This window comes from Haliaeetus albicilla, chromosome 11 (assembly GCF_947461875.1).
Source record: "Haliaeetus albicilla chromosome 11, bHalAlb1.1, whole genome shotgun sequence".
Taxonomy (NCBI): domain Eukaryota; kingdom Metazoa; phylum Chordata; class Aves; order Accipitriformes; family Accipitridae; genus Haliaeetus; species Haliaeetus albicilla.
Genome location: NC_091493.1, coordinates 38,175,118 through 38,201,965, shown reverse-complemented (window position 1 = coordinate 38,201,965; position 26,848 = coordinate 38,175,118). Strand labels below are relative to the sequence as shown.

General features: G+C 36.7%; 1 protein-coding gene across 1 annotated transcript; it reads left to right on the top strand.

Annotated features, from left to right (window-relative positions):
- On the top strand, window positions 1-26,756 carry DHX32 (DEAH-box helicase 32 (putative)). Its single transcript, XM_069797205.1, has 11 exons — window positions 1-545; window positions 3,324-3,517; window positions 4,976-5,348; window positions 8,057-8,302; window positions 10,562-10,661; window positions 10,771-10,929; window positions 20,915-21,106; window positions 22,789-22,938; window positions 24,036-24,226; window positions 25,097-25,278; window positions 26,564-26,756. The coding sequence occupies exons 1-11, from the start codon at window positions 276-278 to the stop codon at window positions 26,754-26,756; spliced, it is 2,250 nt and encodes a 749-aa protein (XP_069653306.1). The 5' UTR covers window positions 1-275.
- Window positions 26,757-26,848: the final 92 nt, after the last annotated feature.

The window sequence follows — 26,848 nt, the reverse complement described above, 5'->3', positions numbered from 1 at the left end:
CTGGTTTAATCACTGCTATTTTGAAGAGTTTGGAGGATTTTTTTAAACATGTTTTGTCAAGGTTGTTGAACCACTTGAAGTGTGACAAACAGACCACAAAGGTGGCAGCTGGACCCCAAGACTGAACTTTTAAACTGAAGAGCTGGGAAATACTAATCCTGAAGCAAGCAGAAATGGATTTCCTCAGGTTTAGGGGGCCTGAATGATCAATCAGTACACAAAGGACCCCTTGCACTAATAATGTTTTTTTGCTGGGAATAATATATGTAAGAAAAATGGAGTTTTTAACCATTTCTCCAGAGATCCACTGCTTTTCAGAATTACTTGACTGCAGCGACGGTGATGAAGAGGAAATACTAGTATGCGGAGAAGATTTAGAGCTTAATCCTTTTGATGGTTTGCCTTACTCTTCCCGTTATTATAAACTTATGAAAGAACGAGAAGAACTTCCAGTATGGAAAGAGAAATATACTTTTATGGAAAGTTTGCTCCATAATCAAATTGTGATTGTGTCAGGAGAGGCTAAGACTGGCAAGAGCTCCCAGGTCAGTACAACATACTTGGTTGGGGGTTTTTTATTATTTTTAGAACATTTAATGTACACTTTTCAGAGTTACTATTTTACTAATAATACATATTTTAAAAACAGAAAAATCTTTTGCAATTTACTATTTTTACTATTATTTAATATTTATTATATCTACTATTTACTATATATATATATTTACTGTTTTTTTTACTGTTCACTGCTGTTTCCCTTTACTTATGTTAAGCACATCAATATCCAGATTTATATTATACTAGTATCCAGTTTCTGTCAGTAGTGGGCTATTGCTATGCCGAGTACTGTATGGTATTGCAATACAATAACATCCAGTTCTGAAGAGTTCAGCTGCAGTGTACACACACATAATTGTATTGAGTTTAGCAGTTCTCAGTGTAGAAACAGATGTGCAAGCATCTATTTTAATTTGAGGTGTTAAGGCCAGAGAGGGAAAGTGAAATACAGAAGGCGGCAGAAGACGAATGCAGTCAAATATAGATTTAAAATACGTATATATAAGCATACGTTTAAATAACTTCTTCAAATACTCACAAACAATTGGCACTTACTTTACATTTGTCCATTACAAGATGTTTTTACATGGTTAATGATGTCTTTTGGGCTTCCGGGTAAATTGAGCACTGAACAGGAACACTTCTCAGACTGTGATTGTCTGACACAGCTTCATAAACAACTGAAAAATCTCAAACTACAACTTTTTATGTACTAAATACTAAATTTAAAAATATCAAGCCCTTTCTGAACACTGAAGACCACGTGCATTAACTACTATAGTTTAAAATTCAGAACCAAATATACACATAACCTTAGAAAAAATCTGTATAAAATTTTCTTGTATCTATCAGTACGTGCACTGGAAATTATTGTTTTGTTTGTACATCTAAACACCACATCTCAACTTGTAAACCTATCAACTATATACTTTAATATGTATTACAGAATGTATCAGCTAAAATCCTTCCCTACTAAAATTACAGGTGTATTTCTACTGTCTTCAGAGAGGCCATGGCTAAGTGTAAAATACTTTAGGATTTATTTCAGATTGCGTTAGTATTTTATCAATAAATCATCCCTTCTACATTTGGCTGGCCACTATTTTGTACATTTGGAGAATTTTATTGCCTCCTCCTTAATAATGACTAAAGTTGTCATTTTATTCTCTTTTTGCCCATCATCACATTGAATGCCCAGTGGAAACAGTAAACTGTAATGCCTGCATTGGATTCAAGGCATATTCTTACTTCGAAAGTGTGTTTTGGTTCTGATTAGTGCTATAACAGGAAAAAAATACAGTGGATTTGCAGGCAGGTCATAAGAGAAGGTGAAAAAAGTTCTGAGGGAATGAAGGATTGAAATCAGTAGGACTGTTTCTCAGGGAGAAGTAACGGTCTTTCCCTCACTTCAGCCAACAGCAAATGCTTTTTCCAAGAATACACAATTACTTTACAGAACTCATATTAAAAGGCATCACTGAAGTCAAGATCTCAGTTGACTCTAAACACACAAATATCCCCTAGGACTATCAAATTCTTTTGTAATAATATATAACAACCGAAGTCTGTTACCGCAGCAAGCAGAGAAGAATTTTCAAGCAAGTGTTATAAGCCAAAAACATTATTGTTTATGATTCGGATCAGGCAAAAACTTTCCTGCAGGTAAAGCTGTAGGATAATTACTGTTGCAGGGCATCTCATATCTGCCAGAGACTTTCATGCTGGACACTGCTAGAGATCACATATGGAAGTAGAGACATCATACTTCTCATTGAAAATTCCTATGCTCCTATAAAAAGGATACACACCTACCTGGTGCCTGGAATATTTTTTGGAGTGCAAAGTCTTTAGCCCTTGTCATTGACTTTAATTTATACAAAACAAACTTTGCATAATAATAAACTACATGCTAAGATACGTTAGCTTTTTCAATTGCCCTTAAACAAATTTAATAAGATGTAACACATTGCTGGCTGTTTTTTAAACATTTTTAGAAACATAAATAATTATACAGGAATAAATTATATGTGGCTGATGCACCTGGTTTATATATGTTGATTAAGTAAAGGATTTGAAACCTAATACATCCACTAAAATAATATTTATAATGTAATTTTGTTTTCTCATGACAATAACACATTAGTATTTTCTAATGTTGATTTTTCTACCGTAAATATATAAATTAGAGAGCTACTGCATAAGTTTCTGGAGCAGTTCAGTTTCATTTTTATTTGTTTACAGAGTAATCAATCTGAAATTACATATATTTACTATGGCATCTGTCAGTTTGAAATCCTCTTTTTCCTGGGACATGTTTCTCATGTCAAGCACCTGAATATGATATAGCATGGGCAGTTTTACTACTGAGCCAGCTGAGAAGCCCCTGACAACAACTGCACTAACATTGTTGGATCAATCAGGAGATGCTTAAGAATGATACTGCCAGTGTTACCTGCTCCCCAGAGGCCAATTCTGCCGCTTCTGCAATATATTCAAACTAATCTAAGTCCAGTTGAGAAATTCCCAGGTAAACCTTCCGGCCCATGTCACTCCAACTCTTGACTACTTAAGAGATTCTGGGTCTGGACATTTATCAAGGCAGATAATTTCTGTGTTAGGTGCAGCTCACCCATCAGTAGTCAGGCAGACGATAAGAGACGGGTGCTCAGGTTGATTTAGTTCTTCCACACTGTCTACTTCTTTTGCATTACAGTCTCTGCTAAGTGTGTTAAATACCAAATATGTCTGTTTTCTTATTTACTTAGATTCCTCAGTGGTGTGCTGAGTATTGCCTTTCTGTCCGCTATCAACATGGCGTAGTCGTATGCACCCAGGTCCACAAGCAGACAGCAGTGTGGCTGGCACTGCGTGTAGCTGATGAAATGGATGTCAACATTGGCCATGAAGTGGGCTATTTTGTCCCATTTGAAAGCTGCTGTACAACAGACACTATCCTGAGGTTTGTGTGTTTGGTTTTCAATGCCTTCAAACTAATATGTAGCCTATAGTTCTCTGCAAGTGCAAAAGTTTGCAGCTGACAGCACTCCAGTCCCTAGCTCTTCATTGCACCACTCCACTAACATGGTCAGGACAGATAACCTAACAACCAGGGGGAAACATTGCTATAGTTGCAAAAGATTTTTGCATACAGTATGAAAACAAAAAAGCCCAAATCTGCTTTATGAAGTTGTGTATAATATTTTAAAAGGCAGATACTGGAGATTTTGTGATTGATCAATAAACTGTAAAAGGCTTGAAGGAGGTATTCTGTGCTAAATTGTAATAGAGATTTAAGTGGGCAAGGTTACCGTCTGTGCAAAACTTCATCAAGCGCCTCAGTAACCTCCATATCATTCCACTTTTTCTTTCTCTGTTTTCCAGTACAGGAGTGTTCATTACCATAAGAGAACATGGGATAATCCATCACAAAGTAAAGCTGGAATTTAAAAGCAATCAAAAATCATGGCTAGAAAACAGTATATTCAGTAACAAGAGAAAAAAGTGTTTAGGAGGATTTTTAAGAGATAAGAAATGCACTTAATGTATTAAATATAGGCAGGTGACAGCAGCAACACAGGGATTCAGATTTTGAGCCTCTCTGAAAGTGAGGAGAGTTATTTTCTCTGGTTCCTTAATATGGCAGGCACAAACTATAACATCTAGATCATAAGCCTTTTTCCCAGTCACTGATTTCCAGTGGAGAAGAGGATACTCTACTCACCACTTCTGATAATCAAGTTCAACCACTCTTCCTTTTGTGTGTCCTTTCTCTTTCACGGAGAACTCTGTAAGCCTCATCCTGCAGCACACCTTCCTGCAGCTGCTCGTGATGTGAAAGGGAGATGAATCCTACCCTCTCCCACATCGAAACTTGGTTCAAGAATTCAAGTCCTGCTGAGCAACACAGCAAAAAAAATATCATTTAAAAAAACTTTCAGTAGCAGGAATAATAGGGATAAAAGTGAGGATGACTTTACGGTATGAATTAATCTCTCACCTTGGTTTTGGCACTGCCTCAAGTGCTCATGTACACCTTCTTTTCCTCATCTAAAAGTATTAGTTCCTAGCTTGAGAATTGGTTATGGCATGCAATATGCTTAGGTAGTTTGGAAGATGAAAGGCCATATAAGTTATGATTTTAGGGCAGATGTATTTCTTCTTTTGCCTAGAGCATCCTTTCAACCATAGTGCCACTTAGTGTCACTGAATTACATTGAGTTTCTAGCTACTTAAAGAAGGATTTAAACACATAGTTGAGACTGTGATACTGGCTACAAAATAGACCCTCTGTTCTCATCAAATCTTTCTTGTTAGAACAGAAAGAACCAAGCTGCCCCCAAGACCCTGAATTAATTTCTTACAATCAAATCTGAATATTCCAAGAAACTTTGTAGAGTTTTCTGTTTGTATGTTGCAGATACTGTACAGATGATATGCTACAAAGGGAAATGATGTCTACACCTCTTCTGAACTATTATGGCGTTATCATCTTGGATGATGTGCATGAAAGAACTGTTGCAACAGATGCATTAATTGGCCTTCTTAAAGATGTCTTGATATCAAGACCAGAACTGAGGCTGGTAATACTCACTGCGCCTCATATGTCCAGCAAACTGCAGAATTATTACGGCAGCATCCCCTTCATAAGAGTGGAAAACAAACACCATGCAGAGGTTGTATACTCTTGCAGCATTCAGAAAGACCACTTTCTGTCTGCACTAAGACTGCTCTTTGAGATACACCATGCAAAAGAGAAGGGTGATATTGTGATCTTTCTGGCATGTGAACAAGTAAGTTATTAACTGATTCCAACATTTCTGATTTTAATCAAGAAACAATTTACATCTGTGTTTTTATATGACCTATAAATATCTTGTTGCCAGTATCTAAGACACCAGACACTGCCAACAGTTTTTATCATTTCAGGTTTTTTTCTACAAAGAAGCTATGGTATACATAACACTATATTAAATATATATATAGCCTAAACCAATACAAGGAACTATCAGGCTTAAAGAAAGGCCATCATCCTTCTGTGTGATGCAAAAAGTAGCAAAGGCGGCACACAGGGACAAGGGCCATAGATGTAGGGAGTTAATACATCACAACCTATTCTGGCATTGGGTACACCACACTTTGTGTTATCACTGGTTTGCAAGAACGGACAGACGTCCAGTTTGCATAAATGTCCTACTTCCCATGCATGTTTTTGCCTTAAACCTGCCTAAAAGGCTCTTCTATTTGCATTCTCCTTTATGGCTGCAAACTTCCTAACCATTTGTGTACACAACAGCAGAAGGCAAATGTCAATCCGGAGGTGCTACAGATAATGCAGGAATCTGCATGGGCTTGGCCATTCTAAATAGTGGCATCTCTGAATCCCTGAAGACAGCAGTGATGCCCTAAATCCACTGCTGCCAGGACTGCATGATCAGGTCCTACTCCAAAAAATTTCACAGTACTTTATAACTGTCAAAGCAATTTGCCCATCAAATAAACATTCCAAGACTTGAAATTCTTATAAATTATTATTATTTATTTCCTGATAGTGATCTTCAACCTTCCACTTTGTATCATTAAATCTGCTTTAGTGCAACAAATGCACGTTAGTAGCTCCAGGAGATAATGACTTTTCACAAGCAAAGATAAATTGCCATAAACTACCCATGTAGAATTGCTTTTCACTGTAAAAAGCGATGGTCATGTAACACTTTCACTAATGCTAATTATCAGTTGTAAACTTGAGAGACACAAGCTTTACAAATGATGAATTAATGAACTCTCTGTATCATTTCCCATATTTACAATAAGTAATGAAAAGAGACAAAACACATAGTCTTTCCATTTCGAAGGACTGGGAATAAAGTCTTATTTCTGCTAAAAAATATTTGATGGGCAAATCTCACACAATACTAAAATAATAATTTCTTTCTTGCCAAGAAGAGATTACTTAGTTCTCTCTCTCATGATGAACAAAACACTCATTATGAACTGTTACCACACAGTTCACATCCCATGCATTCTTGCTTAACTGTGATTTAAAGTTTCATATTGCTAATGGCTCACTGTTCCCTAGCACTCAACTGTCTTTTAAGCTGAACAAAAATATGAATAAACTAAGAACATTAAGATTTATGAGTTGTCTTGGTGCCAGCCTTGCTATTAGATGCCACTGTCGTATCTTCATAAGAGTTTTTATAGAATACTTTCAACCTGTAACTACTATGAATGTAGTGACATTCTCAAATAGAAACTCAATCTGGTTTCTCAATTTTGAAAAGTGTTTGCTAATAAAAATGCTTTTGAAAAAAAAAAAATCCCTTTCAAACTGAACAAGTCTATGAATGATTTTTGTATGCCTTTAAAAAAAAAATCGTTGACAACACAAATGATTTTATATTTTAAAAAAAGACTAAAACAACAACAACAAAAAAACCTTTTACAATTTATATTTGACCCCTGAATTTGTGGACTGTTTTAAAGGTGATGTTCCATTAACACAGCTTAGAGACATTTTACTGACTTTATTAAGCCTTCATAGAGTTTATTAATCATTAGGAGAGACACCACCCCCCACCCCCCCAAACAAAAAAATCTTCACAATACTTATATGTTCTTAAACATAATGATTAAGGTAAAGTAGGGAGGTTTCTGCATACTTTTATCTTTTTATGTATTGTAGTTGGACTAAGAACATAATGGTAGTTTCCAAAGTGCCCCAAAGAGGGGCTCTGCCATTTTAGCCCTTCCAGTGATGGGGACAGTAGGGATTGGAGAAGGTTGGAGCAGTGATTTGCTGTGATCTGTTCTGACTCCAGGAGCATCCGTGCACGCGGCACCTTGGCCAGCAGTGCAGGTCACCCCATTGCCAGCCCGGGGGTGCACCGTGCACGTATAGTGCGCTATCTCCCAGAGGACACTGCCACTCAGGGCACCCCACGTGCATAACTTTGGTTCCAGCAAAAGAGAAAACATTTTGGGCACAGCAGTGGGGTACCCGAGTACCTGCTACAGCATTACCAGCCCTACACACATGACAAATTTGCACCAAACTCTCTGGCACTAAATCACTGATGTGGATGCATCTTACATGTCCTATATACATAAAGTTTAGTGACCTTTTTGTAATTTCTCAGCCTTGCTATTCCTATACTATATTTTTGGACAACTGTCTTCCCCTGGAGGTTGGTTTGGATATGATTAAAGACAGAAAAGACTATTTTGAAAATTGCAGAAGAGAAGACATTTCAAAAAACAGCCCAGCTTTTCCCTGGTCTATAGTTAGCGGATACAGTCAGTAAATTCTCATACATAGTTCTGTTCCCTTTTGTTTTCCTTTAATTATTAATCATGTAAGATTTAAATGTTGTTATACTTTGATACATAGTTAAAATTCATTTTAAAGTAAAAAAGTTGCTTTAAAATTAAATATTGATATTTGTTCTACATATTTGAGAGGGAGGGGAAAAAAAAAAATAAATCTTTCTCCTGATTACAGGAAATTGAAAAAGCTTACCAAATGATCAGACAGGAACAGTCTAATTTAAATCCTGACCTTGGAGAACTCATCCCAGTTCCTTTATACCCCACAAGACAAGACGTAATTCCCAAACCAAATCAAGACAAACAGAAATGCTGCAAAAAATACAGAAGAAAAGTGCTACTCACCACAAGTCTTGGAGAATCTTTGATTTGGATTAAAAAAGTAACCTTTGTCATTGATGTCGGTGTTGAAAGAAGAAAGGTTAGTAAAGTTAACCAGAATCAGTATGCCAAAAAATGAACTATGCATAAGATTTTTTTCAGGGTGGGGTAAGGGGAAATGTGCAGCTCATAGATTGATGCAAATGGTTTCTAAAGGATCAAGTATTTTTATATTCTTTCATAAGTCAGATTCTATAATATTTTTAACATTCAAATTAACAAAATTTAAATACCTTTCATGGACATCTGATGTGAAAACCAAGCAAGAAAACACAATTACTTCCTAAATTCAGCCAGAAAAGAAAAGCTTCAAGTTTCTAAAGCCAGATTAACACTCCCAGCTGAAACTGCCATTTATTTGGGCATGAAACAATTGACATTTCACTTGCAAACTATCTCTCACTTTAGTTTGGGCCTATCAGTCATAATTATCTCTTCAGTATCTTATAGATAAAGCAAAATACAATCAGTTCTTGGCTACCTATTGGCAGATTACCTGGTTTAGTAGATTAACCTCATCCCTTGTTTAACAACTTTGTAATCAGTGTAGTGCCACAGATCATATAACGCCACAGGATGCTCACACAGGGAACCACTCCTTTTTAAAGCTGCTTGTGCTCCTTCCGGATACGTGCTTCCATCCAAGTACCTCAAAATGCTGCGATTTATCAAATTAATCTTGACCTTTTACATTTCATTCTACGTATGTCCTCGGTTCTTGTTTTCCACCCTATCCTGGGAAGGACTAGTGCAGCTGCAAACATGTATCTTATGTTTCTTTCATTTATACAAATCTGATGTCCTAAAGAATGAGTGACTATGTAGGAATAAGTCATTACATGAATTGGAAAGCTGCACTACTACAGGCTTTGTAATGGTCCTACGTGTTTTGCTAGTCAAAATAAATATTGCAGGAATAAGCAAAAGAAACAATATAATACAGTTTCTTTATACAATCCAGAATGGAATCACCAAAATCAAAGTTAAGCGTTCCTGAAATTTTGGATCAGGGATCATTAACCCTGATTAGCCTTGAAAGTAGTTCAGGCAAAAGCTTGGGAACTGCCACTACCTTTCATTTGCAAAAAACTATGTCTAACACTATCATTTTTAAAGGTTCTCATATGGGAGTTTTAAACTAACTCAGCCTCAAGTCAAGGAAAAAAAAATAAAATTGTCATACTTTTGTGTGAAACTAACAAAAGCCTAAAAGCAGTTTTCAATTAGGCCATGCATAACAACTTATTTCTGGAACTACACTTGTCTTGGATGATGGAAATGAATCTCACTTCCACAGTAATCTGAAGCCCAAAGTAAAATTCAGTGCTTCCAGACTTCTGTGAAGCAGAAATATGAAGCAATGGGAACAAATCAGTTTCAACACAGTCCTGATGGCCATCAAATCACCTCTATTGGTTATGCAATTTTTACCCTTTAATTCAACTATTTTGTCCTAACAGCTAAAGTTTAGTCCTCTAATATTGATGCCACAGCAATTCAAATTCACATTCAGTCCACACGGCTAAAAGTCAATAGAACATAGAGGGAAGAGGCAAAATTTTGTGCAGAAAAAAATCCTGCATAAGTCTTGCAGTTGGGATATATAATAAATTTACCCAGAGGAAAAGAAATTTGTCCCCTGCACTGAAGCTCATTTTATCTTTTTTATTAAAGCCCTGCTTAAAGTAGACAAAGTTGATTCAGATGACATGATTAGAAAGTTGCCTTATCCAGATGTTTTATGTCTTGCCATATACTACAGAAGCTTAGGGACATCATCTGATGGTCAGAATAGTGAGTGAATTGGCTCCTCAGTTTAATCAAAATAAAGTACAATTAAGAAAAAAAATAAAATAGGGCATTGTACACCTTTGTTACAGTCCTTGTCTCCTGTACTGAAGTGACAGATTTCAGTATTAAGATAACAATCTGGAGTTATGGAACAAAATGCTATCAGACAATGTTGGGATTCTGTCATTGGAAGAAATAAATAATCTTTTTTGATGCTTTTCTCGATTATACCATAGGTATACATTTTGTGCTTTAGTAAGGTACATTTCTTCAGAAAAAGACATTTATCTTAGAGTATACTTACAGAGTTATTGCAAAACTTAAGTGTCTGTCAATTTATCAAAGTGCTGACTGCTCTCATTTCCAAGCTGGTGAAATATGTAGTATAAAAAGAAATGAAAATGTTACTACACTTTCTGTAAAATGACCTAGACAAAAATTCAATACAGACCATTAATATTTTTGTAGTCTTCACTTATCTGATGCTTAATATCTCTTTCATTTAAAGGTGTACAATCCTAGAATCAGAGCAGACTCTGTTATAACGCAGCCTATCAGCAAAAGTCAAGCAGAGATGCATAAACAAATTCTGGGCATGTCTTCATCAGGTAGAATTATTAGCTCAAAATTTAAATCCATTAGCTCAAAGTATTAATAGAATCAATGTGGTAATGAAAAAAAAAAAAAAAAAAGTAATTTTCCTGAAATCTCTTCCAGGAAAACTCTTCTGCTTGTATCCTGAAGAATTTACATACAAAGAAATGAAATCACATCTACCAGCTAGAATACAGGAATCTAACCTAACTAGCATGGTTCTCTTCCTGAAGAGGATGGATATAGCAGGGTTCAGACACTGTGACTTCATAAGCAGGCCAGGTAATGATGATGCACCAATTTTCCATATTTTATTATTATTTTTGCAGTTATTTAAAGATTAATTTTGTCCTGTTATTCACAGTACTGTTTTTTATTGAAGTACTTGTAACAATATTGCTACTGCTTTTACCACTTATCTGCTAGAACCATGCAAAATGCAATAGTTGCACTTAGAAAAATGGTACCATGTATGAACTGTTTGCTCTGAAAAAGGCCATAGAGTATCTGAATGGAATTGGAATGAAAAAAATCAATATTCCAAATATCTTCTTATCTAGGTTTCATATTATTTTCCTGGAACCCACAAAGAAAATTTGTCCCCCATCATACAAGGCATTGTACACATATCTAATAAAACATATTCCTTTAATCAAAAGTTTACAACCCAAATAAACTACTGTTGTCACCTAGGAGATATATTTGGAGGAAATCAGCTTTCTTCTTATCCTCCAGCATCTCCCACCTCAAATTTACAATAAGCTGTTACTTAAGGACAATATTATTTATAAAATAAAGCCAAATAAACTTTCAATACTAGACAGGGAATACTCTGAATTTTGAAGTAAAAGTGTGAAGAAAGTGGTTGCTTTTTTTTTTTTTTATTTTTCTGACTTCATATTTTAGGGCTTTTTCTATAGAATTATATTCTCCTTTGTTCTGACCTACCACAAAACCCAAGTACCACTGCAAATTCTGCTATTGATTTGAAGCCAATTAAACTGAGGGAAATAGTACTGATTTCACTGGTTTGGGGATCATGTGACCTACCGCTAGCTTCATTTATGATAATTTTCCAGTGCAAATAGGAAGAATTCCTATATTATCCTCCCTTTCCTCATGCACATACATAAAATTAGAACAATCACTTGTCTTCTACCTGTTGTGCACTGTAATTAATCAGTAATAAAGAGTTTAATTTCCACTGTTGCACGTTGTGATAGATTGTAAGTGGAATTTTTAAGTAGAATTTATTCCACTTTTCCCTTGACTGCCTGTTTAGCAGAAACATGCCTAAAAGAAATGTGAAAAAAGCATTGCCAGTCTGAGCAGTAACTCATTCAAGACTGATGAGAATTAGAGTATTTTGGCCCTATGAGTGTCACCTCTTGTGTCGAATCTAGGAAACCTTAATGGAAGATGGTTATAGAATACAGTTGGCTTCCACTCAAATTTAGGCAGTATTTTACCAAAAGAAAAAAAAATAATTCTAAAATGTATTGTTGCTTTTACTGAAGAGAGGTTGTGGATGCCCCATCCCTGGCAGTGTTCAAGGCCAGTTTGGATGGGGCTTTGAACAACCTGGTCTAGTGGAAGGTGTCCCTGCCCATGGCAGGGGGGCTGGAACTAGGTGATCTTTAAGGTCCCTTCCTACCCAAACCATTCTGTGATTCTATGATTTAAAGGCACAATGGAGACAGTTGGTATTCAGAGAGAACAAAATGCTAGAGGCATTTAAGAAATTCACAGACGTAGGAATTCTAAGTTTTGTCTGTATTTTTGAGGTAAGGCAGCTGAAGAAAGCATCTTGCTGATGTGTACAAAATTGTAAAGGCATTTGATGAATGCATCAGCTTTACTTGGATTGGCATCAAATATGAAAAAGTTTTTGCTAACTAGATCAAAAGCGCAAGGTCAAGGTATTGAAAAGTTTGAGGAACTACTGAAACAGCGTGAGGAATGTTAGACAAACTCTTTGACCAAAGAAAAAATCCCACAAACACTGTAGGGGGTCCACTGAAAGGAGATGAGAAAGTCTGCACAATTTCCTCGTCTCCTTCCTGTCTTAAGGCCCCACACAATTAAACATTTGAAACATTGCTTTAATTGTCTAGTACAACGCTTCCTTTATCCTAGGCTAGATCACACATTGGCTTTTTTTGCCTTGGAGCTTTCTTTTTCCAACTTCTGACTGGGCAACAAACCTCTTCCCTACTAATACTTAAGTTATATCCCTACCACAATTCTCCAGAGATTACTATATAGCTCACACTATCGGAATAAAGACAGTTTGAAGTATCCGGTTGGTCTGAAAGAAACAGAAATACTGAAGGAAGCAAATTTGTAAGGGGAGTTAGTTATTGTATTAGACCAACTTACAGAACTCAAAATATGTCAAGCTTTCAAGCACATAAAACCTTCTTTTGGGCCCTCCCAAAAGCTTTGGGTCAATGATCTTAGCCTGTGAAAGCCCAAGTTTTCTTATTCTGCGCTGAGATAGCCCCAACCTGCCGTACACACTCAATGCCACACAGGTCTCCAGTGGCTAAAGAAGCACGACCTCCTCCAGCAGAAGTAGAGACCGAATGTAAAGTCACACCACGGAGTCCTTGCTGCCCAGTTCCAAATACCTCTGGTATCCAGTTAAAGGGTAGCCCTGAAGCTTTTTCATTGCTATTCACTAAGGTCAAATAGATGTTACACCCTTCTGGATTATGTACTGCAGGAGAATGTTGCAGAGTAGGCAAAGAGAAGAGTTATCAGAGATGGAAAGCATCCTTTCTTGAGCAAGAGATTTTAGCTTCCCAAGAAGGTTTCATTATCTTTGCTGCAGTTGGTTTAGTTGCATAAGCTTTCTGTAACCTGAAGTGATGAAAAATGCTGAGGAAGAGGAGGAGGGCTCTCTGAGATGGTATACAGACCTAAGTGAAAAAGATGAGCAACAAAGCTCACAAAACAAGCAGTGTGGCTTTACTGACCCTAAGAAAACTCCTGGGCATATCAGTTCTTATTCACATCTACTGCCAATGCATACAAAGCCAATTTGCCCACCCTCAACCAAACATGCCACAAGATCAACTGGACCGAAAAAACCTCCCACAAACAAGCAAACAAAAAGACATGGCAGTATTTCTATATGCTCTCATTTGACCTGGCCAAATCATACAGATGCTAAAAACACAAACAGCCTTTCTATTTCTGCCCAGCACAGTTTGTCCTGGGCTTGGCTATTCCGTGTCTCTTCTCCTTGGACTTGATTTCCCTTTGAGTAAAGCAAGTAAACACATTGCAGCATCCCCCATGTGCCACACATGCCACAGGCTTTCCTATCCACCATTTCTGTTCAGCTAACATTCTCAAGTTTTCTTTGCAATTGAAACAGATGGAGCCTTTGGGTTCTTTTAACCCAAGGTGAATTTTTCCTAAACAAAATAATGTTTTCACTGAGATGACAGAGTAACGTATGGACATGAACTACTGAACAAACAAATCAAAAGTACACCGAAATTCATAGCAAGAATTCAAAGAGAAGTACTTCACAGTCCATTCCCTGTACATGAAGTAGAGAACATATAGCAGATAAGTAAAGAAACAAAAATTACATCAGTAAAACATTTTATTTCTGCTCAACAACAATGTGCATAAGGTTTTTTTCTGCTGCTCTTTGAGGAAAAATAAAAGCCTGGATTAACTCTGACTCATTACTGCATTGTGAAAGCAACAAACATGTCAGGCTTACAGCTGCTGCATTTAATTCACACTATAATCGAGATGAGCAAATGCAGTGGACTTGTTACCCTTTTTAGAATTCATGAGCCATATGAAAATGTATTTGGCACTGCAGCTCTGAAGTGCATTATTTGAATTCCTGTGCCACTATCATAGGGATGTGTTTACATTTTTATCAGTTAATCAGCTAGATCTTTACTGTGTTATATAATGGGACAAAAGAACTCCTTTCCCATAGATTGCGGCAGCATTATGTATTTTTGTAAATCACGGGAAAATCCTTATTTTATCCTTAATAAGGATAAAAGTGGATACAGAAGTGGATACAGTAGTGTCACCGAAGCTCACAGTTCTCCTTGTAAGAAGGACTCAGTCTTTGATTAGACAAAAGTGCTTACTCTTGTACTTGGCTTTGAGCATCTGGAGGGTCCCAGGGCCCATTCAGCAAAGTACTTACTTACATGCAAGGGATTAAATCTTGCTCTGTTGAAATCAACAGAAGTATGAGGATAAAAAATAAAATAAGGATAAAAAGGATAAAAGGATAAAATAAGGATAGAAGTATGCAAATCAGTATAAAGATGAAGCCATGTAAAATTTCCATAAGAAATCAAGGTGAAAGCAGTTTGCATATGCTGCATTCATGCAGAATTACCATAAACAATTTTCAGATTAAAATATTTGTTGATGGTCATGGATACCATGACTTTTGAGTGCTATGCTATTATTATAACCCCACTGAGAATATATTTCTAGAATATCCATAACAACAAGAGTTGTATAAATGCATATAATTTCAAACTGTTTCAGAAACAAAATTTGTTTGTGTATCTTTTCATTAGAAACAGACTGTCAAAGACAGAAACTCAATGCACCATGTAAAGTCTGCTCAACAGAGGTCACTTCATGGCAGATTCCTTATCTTAAGTTCACTTGTTGATTTTTGATGTCTTAATTTCTGCATTTCATCAATTAAATAGTATTATATATCTCTTAATGAAAAGCTTTCTGATAGCATAGACATGGCCACATACCTCATAGTCTTCATTGCACAAATCAGTGGAAAAGCATAAAAGGAATTGGAGGAGGTAAGGACCAGACAGCAAACACACACTGGAATCAAAGTATGGACTGGACAACCTGATGCTTAGCAGCAGTCCCATATCTATGGGATAAGAGGCATCAGGAATGACAGTCACTGCAGTATGTATAGCCCAATAACTGAGCACATACCACACTGAATGTAGACAATTGTTTAGAATAGGGAGCTGGTATCACAAAGGGCATCCCAAAAATGAGAAGGGGTAGCCCTCATTAGTAGGTTAAAGCTGGACTACTCTCATGCCACTTACTAGAGAGTAACAAAAGAAACCAAAGTGATTAAAAATATTTTTTATGACATTATAGAATATTCTTTAAATTATACTCTTTGTTGATATACATGTTGCACAGTCACGTACATGCTTTGAGGATGACACAAAGCAGACAGAAAACCAACTTCACTAAACAGTCAGTGCTATCGCTGGTGTGTGGATATTACTCAGTATATTTGTGTTAGAAAAATGCAGGTCAGCCTCTGTTCTGGCTGTCCCTGCTAGCAGAAAAGCACAGTAGGGACCATTACCAGCCAGCTTGGAGGAGTGAAGACACAACATAAGGGGGAATGGAAAGATTGTAAGGTATGAGTTTGGAAAAGTAATTTTTAATCATCAACTATAACTCTAATTTCAAAATAATAGTTATGGAATTGGTGACTTCAGAGCATGACAGACTCAAAAAATCCTACCTCAGAAGCTATAGGGGGGGAAAAAGAGAATCAAGATGAAACCTGCACACAGAAGCTTGTCCTTGCAGAAGAAAAATCTTTGCATAATTTGAAGAAAACTTGGCACTAGATTTCTCCATATCTTCAGTTTGCTATCCAAGGAGCAATGTTAAAAAACAGTAACAGAAAACGCCATTCCCCAGAACTGTTCTCCCTGCAGTAATTACTTTGGCAGTTCTTCATGCCGTTAAGCCTAACAGAAGCTGGAAAAACTTGTGGTTTGCCAGGCAGTGAATCAGCTCCTTAAAGACAACATCCCTTCACCTGAAATTCATGTCAGCTCTAACTTTATAACAGTTATTTCCGTGGAAAGAAAAGATCTGTCAAGGAAAAAGTATTTTACATACTCAACATTTTCACAGAGTAGGAAACCAGAACACAGGACCTGTAGATCCTCTAGATAAGCATGATACAGCAGTTAAATGGACTATTAAAAATCATGAAATTTACATTTCATTCCTATCTCTATCATTCACTTCTTACAGAACTTTGGGCAAATCACTAAATCACTTGCTTCCTTACACAACAAGAATAATACTTTTGTATTTATTTTATCACACCTTAAGCACTTCAATTTCATCCATGTCAGATGTGATACTGAAAAGATTAAAGGTGCAGCTACCTTTAGAAACATAACTTACTCTGTTCATGTCAAAGTGACAAAAAACTGTGAAACAACGAATATCACTTTAAATTAGCCTGAAACTCTCAGAGAAATGATTTCAGTGCTAACAATAACACTTAGTTAAGTATTTGCTTTACTAAGCCTAAGTATGATCAAGAGTAGGATCTGTATTTATAGAAAACTGGTCAGATTTCCTGAAACAAGTCCAGAGCAACCCAGTCTTAAGTAGCCAAAGAACACAGGCAAGGGAAAGAAAATATCAGATAAAGAAATACCTTTTAAACTTCCAGGGATGTGACAGTTTCTTGCTGAAAATACAGGACACATCTTGAGAGCTTCTTTTTAACTTTGCTCCTGTGAAAGCAGCAGTCAAGTCACAAAGCCTTGTGGTTTGCCTCGATGGCAGCAGTGGTTGGCGTTGGCAAGCAGCCCTAAAAATAATGACTCTTGCTAGAAATCATTGTAAGACAATGCAGATTTCTGTTCCTTAAAAAGAGCTTTCCATATCTAAACGCTTACACTACTTCTGTTTTATCATAGTTTTTATTTAAAAAGGAACCATACCATAAAGAACTCTCAAATGAGAGTTTGCTGTTCTTACAATGGCTTTTTATTGAGTTTGTGCCTCAAAATGCAGACCCATACCTGAAAGCCCTATTCTGTTTTTCTTTTTTTTTTTAATTGTTCCTTCACCTGCTGTAATCTACCTTTACTATCTTGTCTTTTCTAGCACAATAAAACCCCAGGAGTAGTCTTCATTTTCTTTTTTTTTCCCTTTTTTTTTTGTAACACTGATAGCAAAATCGGGAAGTAATTTGTGCTTATAAATCTCAAGGCAACTAACTCTAGGGCATAAAAATGCAAATTACTGATGCTACCAGGGGATTGAAAATGGCTGCCATATAACCATATATTTTGTGGGTTCTAGCACAAACTACTTTGTTGATTTCTGGAAATTAGCTTTCCATGATTTCCTAGTAATTACTATATGTCTGAATGACCATTTTACTCTCCCTGTATTTTCAATCACCGATACCTATTTCCTGCCACTGACTCTTATTCTTCATCAGCTGTTACTTTTCATTTCTTTAAACTTCCTAAGTATTTTCTTCTCAGATGCTTTAGCTATTGCAAGGGCTCATCTTTTATCCCATTAAACCTCATATGTCTGATAAGAAATGTTCTCTCTAGACAGAAACCCCTCATGTTATACAGGCAGAGATACGAACTCTAATACTGAAATGAAACAGGTCCACAGTTTAAACAGGAATTTACAGACTCATGAGAGAATTTCTCTAAAAACTAATAGTAAGTGTTTTAAAATTAAGTGAAGTCACAACACTAACAGATTCACAGGCTGGAAAAGTTCTGTAAAAGCTCACATAAGAGAAATTAATAAACTATTTTTTCCCTTCAAACATTAGTAAAAGAAAAGTTTTAAAACAAAAGGTGGTTGCTTGCTTCCCATTTTACCTTTTTCTTTACCTTATTATAACTAGTTAATTACAGTGATGGCAATAAACTAGCAGTTCACTGCTAACAAGTAAAAACCCAAACTCAAGATTTTCCTGCAGGAAGGCAAGGCACCTGAAATGCAGCGTTATGGCTAAACACGACATACCAGCTCCTTACAGGCTTGCTTTTTCTTTTAATCTTCGTGATGAAGAAGTAGCCTGCCAAAGACAGGTTCCCGTTCACACTGAATTCAAGCAAGAAATTATTTCTAGTCATCTACTAATGGAGATAAAAGAACAAATACACAACCTGCCTGTGTGGGTAGCTGCGGTTGTATTTTGTTTTTTTTTTATTTAGAGATTTTTTTGACATTAATATGCAATGTGACAGCAGCCCACAGAAGCCTGAAAAGTTGCCGGTGCAGTCATTAATTTCCCAGTGCTGGGTATGCTCGGCTGGGGACAAGGCCAAGTCCTGCTGTAGTGGGATTTTTGCCACCAACTTCAATGGGACTAGAATTTAACTTGTTATCCATAAAACAGAGAGAAAATATCAAACAGTCCCTTAAACTGGAATAAGGAGAAAGTTGCTGCAGTGATAGGAGAGCAGTTATGAATTTAAATGAACTGGCGCTCATAAAAGATATTCACCATTACAGTAAGACCTCAAATAGAAAACTACCTTTGAAAAGAGCTGGGAGGAAATAGCCTTCACACTTCAAGAGTTCCCAAATTTCCACCAATGTCCTTCATGCTCTAGCAACTACTTTTTGGAGAATGTAGGCTTGACAACTTCCACTCAGCTTTCAGGTTCACTCTCTCTAGCTGCAGGACTGTAGCCACCGTGGCTGCACATAAAGCTCTTCTATGCTTGTTTTGCCAAAGGGACCTACTTGCATCAACAGCAGATTTCCTATAGACCTGCTTGAGTTCTCATTTTAGGTACCGATTTGCTTAATCCTGTCCTTTCAGACATGTTTTCTTATCACTGCAACTGTGAGGGTCTGAATTCCTTACACCATTCATTCAGCAGAACAAAATGTCACTGAGAAAACACTTAGACTAACTTTTTCAAAATCTGAAAAAAGTCAGAATAACGCTTCAGATTCTTCTGGCACCATCTATCAAAAGAAAAAAACAGTCAATAATAGTAAAAGGGTTAGGGTATACATAAGCTGATTCTGTCTTCCATTGCCTCAGATGCAGAAAAGCAAGAGAAAAAATAGTGGGAAAAAAAAAAGGTAAAGGAGAAATGCAGCATGATACTTAATGAGAGAGTCTTTGTCAAACTCCTTTGTTATTTACTCCCACCCAGCTGAGAGCTTCAGAAGAGCTACTACAAATGCCATCTTTTGGTGTATCAAGAAATAACTGATAAGATGTAATGATAACTGATGAAAGGTGTATTTGTGTCCGTGGGGATAAGCCACTTCTCCTGTATCTTCAAATCTTGTGGGTTGTTGATTTCATTCACCCTCATTCATGAAAGAGGAAGACAGACCTATGACTTATGCAGGTACTCCTCATAGAATAAGCTTAATATGCCATTGATCAAAACTGAATTAATTGAACAATTAACTGAATTAATTGTTGATACTCTAGCAGTCTTCAGAAAAAGCACACGGACCACTTTAGCCTGAAAGCTCAGTGTTCAACATATGCAAAGCAAACCTTCCTACCAAACACTCCTGGCAGGCCTCACTTGCATTTACCTAACTTCTAAGACACAAACCCCATCACTTCAGTCTTTGTTCTCCTCTGCTTTCACTGTTCAGATGCCCATCTTAAACGCTAAACCCTAACTCATTATATCCTTCATGTTTGCCTCTCTTCAGTCCATCTCGTATTCATGCTCCCTACTCACTGTGTGGTCCAAATTCACTTATTTCCTACTTTTTTCCCAAATCAGTTTCTCAGCCTACCTAATTATTTTCCTATATTCACTCATTATTTTTTCTGCCTCACTGTTCGCACTTCTAACTATGGAGGTTGTAAGGAAGTTATAACCTACAATAAGGGAAAATTGAACATTTAATTTTGGGCAGTGAGAAAGTACAGCCAATTGCTAGGGAGACATTTTCTTTTACTATGTTCCCATTTTTCTTCTGACATCATGAGAAACTGTGTAAAAAAATAATAATAGCTAAAAAAAAAAAGGCAACGAAGAGAACTCCAAATACCTGCAAGAATGGTAAAATATCTACAACTTCTGTAGATGTTTGTGTATCTCTCAGCACCCCTCAAATGTGACCACCCCTCTCTAAAATGAACGTACACACAAAAAAATACCTGAAGACTACCAATAGTGGAAGGAGTTTTTTACATAGTCTGGGCGCAATACACTATTCAGCACTGTGTCTGGACTTTTGACAAAAACTGTTCTGACACAAAAAAAATCAACAAAGTTATTTGCAGCCCTATAATTGTTAGCCCTTATGTTCTTCCTCTAGAACGTTCTCAGCCTTCCGTTTGTCTCATTTATTACTTTTTCTTCTTACTCATTGTGAAATAATAGAAGCTGACTTCCATTATTTTCACACAGGAGTATACAACTGAAATACTATAATGAGAATTCAGACATTCATTTATATGTAGCCATTCTCAAGAATTTGAATTATCTTTCCTTTTTATTAGCTCCCGAAAGCCTGATGCAGGCTTTGGAAGATCTCGATTATCTAGCAGCCCTGGATAATGATGGAAACCTTTCTGAATTTGGAATTATTATGTCAGAATTTCCCCTGGATCCACAACTATCAAAGTCAATCCTGGCTTCGTGTGAATTTGAGTGTGTTGATGAAATGCTAACCATCGCGGCCATGGTAACAGGTACTTGTAAATAACGTCTTACTGCATGGCTTATGCCACCTGCCAAATCCACGTAGATTCTTTCAAAGTCTTATTCACAAGGGCAACCCAAAGGCAAACTTTTGTTATTCACATCCTGCTTATTTCAAGTAAATTAATAACTTTGGCTGTTTAAGTCTTGACTTCAAGCATGCAATGAAACACAAGTAATGAATCCATAAGTAGCGCTCCATTTCCATGCTTCAGCTGCCCCATTAGCTTCCAACCTTTTGTCAGAAAGCATACACAGGACATCCCTTCAAAATGAACATTCTCATCTCACACACATGTACATTTGTTACAGACGAGCAGCAAATTAGGAGAAACTCTAATTATAAACAATATTGAACTGTTGACATACATAGAATTACTTTGTGATCTGTTTCTCCACTTCAAATATTTTATAAAACTAATATAACCTTAAGTATCCATACCATTCTGTCCTGATGGATCGCTCTGCTCCTACATGGCACTGTGAGACAAACCAGCTGGCCCCAAAGACTGGACACATGAGGTCTGGACTGGAACATTTATATTAGAAGGTTTTTAACTATAGAACTGCTTTCATATGATGCGACAGAACTTTCAACCCAACACATAAACCCCAGAGATTTAAAACTTTTTCATTCTGCGAAAGCTGCTATTGAAATCTTAATACAAAGATGTACAAAATCAAAGATTTTAGGATAATCGAGAGGAGGGCGACTCCAGAAGTTCAAACAGCAAATAATGATGATGACTTCTCAGGATCCTACCAGACAGTGCAGGACAGGGCTAGACTTACATCCCTTCGGGTCTCAGTGTTACAGTGATGGTGGCTCCAGCAATATTTAGCTGTCTTGCTTCTCTCCACAGCAGCCGCCTAACCATATAGCACTATGCTACTGATTTTACCGCATAACTCTAGTACAGAACCAATGCTTGAGAGCTATCTACTGCTCAACAGCCACAGCTTAACTTTGCCTATAGAGAATGTTTTAGCATGGCATTATTGTACTCTGCCCAGAGGGAACATCTTAGGCCCAGAAATTGGTGAGGAGTCTTAGACAGCAAGGACATGAACACACAGGATACCATGCTGAATTAGTTGTTTTCCTTATAGAACAACTTGGTTTTATGCCTAAACTGGTTTGATTTTTAATAGTGGGCCTAAACTTGTGATAAAATTTTTAAGTACATACAATAAATGTAAACGATTGAGCATAGACACACTTTAGTTTTTAAAAAGCTCAACCATCTCAAAAGACACAATTATGTAGCACAGTACCACAACAGAAGTAAAATGCACTGGAAGGCACAAATTTCAACATACAGGAGCAAGTAAAGGCATTACATCCATAGATTTAGTTTCTTTCTATATTAAAGAAACCATATGCTTGGATTCTGGATAAATTGGAACATGCCATTATGAAGTATTTTTGGCACCAGTCTAGGAGAAAGCTGCTCACCTTCTTTTGTGTTTGCACCACAAATTAACTAAACAAGATTGAAAGAACATCCACATAAATAAAACCTTAGTGAATGCAATAGATTCAGTTCAGCAGCAATCCAACACTGAAGATTAAAGGGAACCGAGAAAGGAAAAAACCAAAAATACCAGTGGAGTTACTATCTGTGCATGCACCTGCATGTCTTAATAACCACTGGCTTGATTTTTTTCTAAGCTCCGAATTGCTTCTTACACGCACCTCCTGGAACAGAAGAGATCGCTCTTACTTGCTGGCGAAAATTCTCACACCCTGCAGGAGATCACTTCACCCTTATCAATGTCTTCAATGCCTTCAAGGAAGCCAGCGCCAACTCCGCAAACCAATGTAAGTGTACCCATACCAGACAAAATGAAGCACATTGTAACCAATTTTGAAAACACAAAACAAAAATCTGAACGGTCATTGTTAGCATTAATTAATAAACCCTTTTTGAGTGATTCCTTCTAGAATTACTAATTTGCAGGGAGAAACCCAAAATAGTAGACATTGCAAATGCGTATTAGTTTTAGTTTACTAACTAATTGAAAATGACCTAGGGCAGCATACCTCATCCAACAAGGGTATGTAAGCACTATTACAATTGTCATTTTAAGTGATACTGTACAAAAACAGAATGATGGTTCCTCCTGTAAGAGCACATAATCAAGGTTTAAGATGTGAAGTGACAAAGTTGAGGAGGGACTTGATTCCCCCAGCAGCCTAACAATTCTGGTGTTTTTTTCTGACAGCTGTCAACTAAAAGGAAAGTTTAAGGGAAAAAATTGAAAGTAGTGAAGTTCACATTTACAGGAAAGCAAATAAAAGCCAGGGGACTGCACAGCAGACAGCAGCTCTTCACAGCTTTTTCCTGTGCTCAAACATCTTGCTCAGGTTCATTTAGCCTGAGTCCAGTACTTGGAGTGCTAAATTTGCATATACTAACTAAAAACTTAGGACAGAACAGTAGGATTGTTTCATGTTCAGTCATGCTGAATGCTGAAGAGAGGTCCAAGAGAACCTGTCCTTCACCAGCATGCAGGATCATCACCAGCGTTACAGATGTGATTTCAGTTCCATATCCTGGCCTGAATCCAGAAAGCCTGAAAATAGAGTTTCTACTCATTCCATTTGAAGCTATTACTTTTTACAGACCAAATAAGGGATTTTGAATATTTTTATGCAGAAAGATATAGCTAAAATTCTATAAAACCAAGTAAGGATATCGAGTACTGCCCACTTACTTTACGAGCAGTATCAATGAGCCTAAGCTGCCCACATGGCTCTTGGTATCAGAATTTTGGACAGCTCTGACATAGCTAGTCGCTCCAAAATGTTTTTAATCTATTGCACCAGTCAAAGAGCATTTTATAGTGCAGTATCTCTGTGGATAGTACCTATCAGTAAGACTGCTTTAAGCCAAAACACTGTTTTTTCCTCCACAGACTACAGTAATGAGAAATGGTGTCGTGATTATTTTCTAAGCTGTTCCGCACTGAGGATGGCAGAAATTATAAGAGCCGAACTAGTAGAGATTATGAAGCGTATTGAACTTCCCATTTCAGAACCGGACTTTGGATCAAAAGAAAATATACTAAGCATTAAGAAATCTCTCTTATCTGGTTACTTTATGCACGTAAGGAAAAATACTGTGGTTTCATCTTACTGCATTGTTAAGTTATATAGAATGCTGTCAGAGAACTTAAGTTAGGTAGTGAAATCTCTCGATCATCAGAAAGGATAAAAGCCATTTTTCCCAAGTGTAACAAACACTTCTGCCGATGCCAATCTTCTGTCTGGGGTTTAGCTATCACAGCATGAAGTCCACACATTTCCCTGCAAGAGGAAAACTGTCAATATGCCTTTCACTCACAAAACTCTTTTACCTCAAAAAATTCTTTAACTTGTAATATTCTCTCAGACGTTATTTCCTTTTTGAAGATGTTTTTGCGAAAATACCCTGGAAACAGAGAATCGACTTGTTGAGTATGTTTAGATATACATAATATACAGTTTTCTTCATCTCAAACAAATGAGGTACTCTAACTGTAGTTGTAAACATGAACAAGAAAGATTTAATATATTCCCACTCAAAAACATGCTTTCCTTCACATCACTATGCTCCGCCTAAATACAAGAACGACTCCTCCAAACTACACTACTTCAAGTAGTATTTTAAAGTCTTACAATTCTTTAATACATCTGTTTTCACATAAACCCTTCAAAGCCAAGTTCAGATACTTATTGTGTAAGCATGCCCTCATTTGTTGCTGACAGTTCCCTTTCAAATATACTGATCAACATTTTCTTTAACCCTAAGCCTCATTTCATAGTATCCAGTCCCTAGCTTTCCCATAGAAATTTGGGAAGAGGTTTAGGCTCTGCAGTTGAAAGTATCTAAATACGAGTTTAATTCCTGGGTTTAATATAATAGGCAAACACTGATCTATGCATCTCATACATTCAATTAAGTAATGGATAACTCCTTGCATTTTTTTTTTATTAGATTGCTCGTGATGTAGATGGCTCAGGTAACTACTTAATGTTAACACACAGACAAGTGGCCCAGCTTCATCCTTTCTCATCATATTATAACACCAGAAGGATTCCTGAGTGGGTTTTATTCCACGAGTTTAGTATATCAGAAGACAATTCCATCAGAGTCGTCTCTGAGATATCACCCGATCTGTAAGTTAACAATGATGAAACTGTTTCTTCACTCATACCTCTATCACAAAAGCAAGTTAACTTAAGTCACAAACAGGATAAGGATGTGTGTGTACATTGAGAGCAATGCTTGGAGAAGTCAACGCCAGTCATCTCCTTTTCCTTCATCTCTGCCACAAAAATAGCTATCGTCTGGTTCTGTTGAGAAAACATTCCGTGCATAACTGATTCACTCTAGGTATGGATGTGGTTTAAAAAAAAAAAAAGAAAAAAAAAAAATCAGTAAAATAGGCATAAGAGAAGAGGACAATTTTCATACCTAGTCAAGCAACAAGAGGAGTTGGCATCACTGGAAAGGTGAAAAAATTGTTGCTTTTCATACTTTTTATATTCACTAGTGAGTATATATGGGATAAATTTTATTTCTTTGTTGCCAGTATTGTTCTGTCACTGTGTGTAGCTTTGCTTGATGTCTTCATTTTCGTTCAAAACACTCACTGCATTAGAGCTCAGAACTATTAAAAAAGGGAAGAACTGTGATCTCCCACCCTTACTATTCTTTTCATGCAAACGAAAACACCATTTAAGTCAGCCTTTTTTATTTCCTAATGTGTGCTGATCTGTTCAGGTAATGAAGTAAGTCTCAATGTCTGCTGCTGCAACTGTAATCAATTCATCCATTGAAAAAACACCTTACAAGTTGCAAAAGTTCCTTACAAAGTACAATATACAGAAAAAAAAATCAAGGAAGAGTTAACACAGCAAGGTACTCATAGATTAATCTAGCTGGAAATTTCTTTGTTCCCTGAAAAGCTATTTTCCAGCAAATCTTTTTCTCGACATGTTTTATGTACCCAGCCAGCTAAATCATCCCATACCAACTGTTTATGGATTCAAGAAAAGACTACAGTCTTCCTTCTGCAAAAATCTCTTTACAACGAGAATATACATTTCACTGTCCTATCTCTTCTATTTCCAATGTTTATAAGAAAGGCTTTTTCATAATTTTATTGAACCCAAAATAAGTTCAAATCCAGAAAAATTACTATTTCATGTGATCTGCAGCATTGAGAACTGAACGACAATCACCTGAAGTGTAGACTGAGTACATTAAGTGCAAGTCTACTGAAAGCACAAACTACTACTGCATCTTGCAGAGTTTTGGTTTTGAGTTGAAATACCAACTTTGTAGCTTTATGCATCAGCATGTTGCTGATGTCTTTTGTACAAGCCTGCAAATAGCTACTCAAACATTTCAAAATTCAATTAAAAAAAATAATAATGTTTTGTCTTCTTTCCTCACCAGATTCGTGGAGCTGGTACCTCAGTATTATTTTAGCAATCTCCCTCCTAGTGAAAGTAAGGATATTCTGCAGGAAGTGATCAATCACTTGTCACCTGTTTCAACCATGAAGGAGGAACAGAAAACTAACAATGACAACAAAGAAAATGAAAAATTTCCCCAAAGTCCCACTGAACAAAGATGTATTATTCAGTGATTTTAGACTGAACTATCATATATATTGGACAAATATAAATAAAAGCGGTATATGCAATATACATCCCCATCTTAACCCATGTAATTATTTCA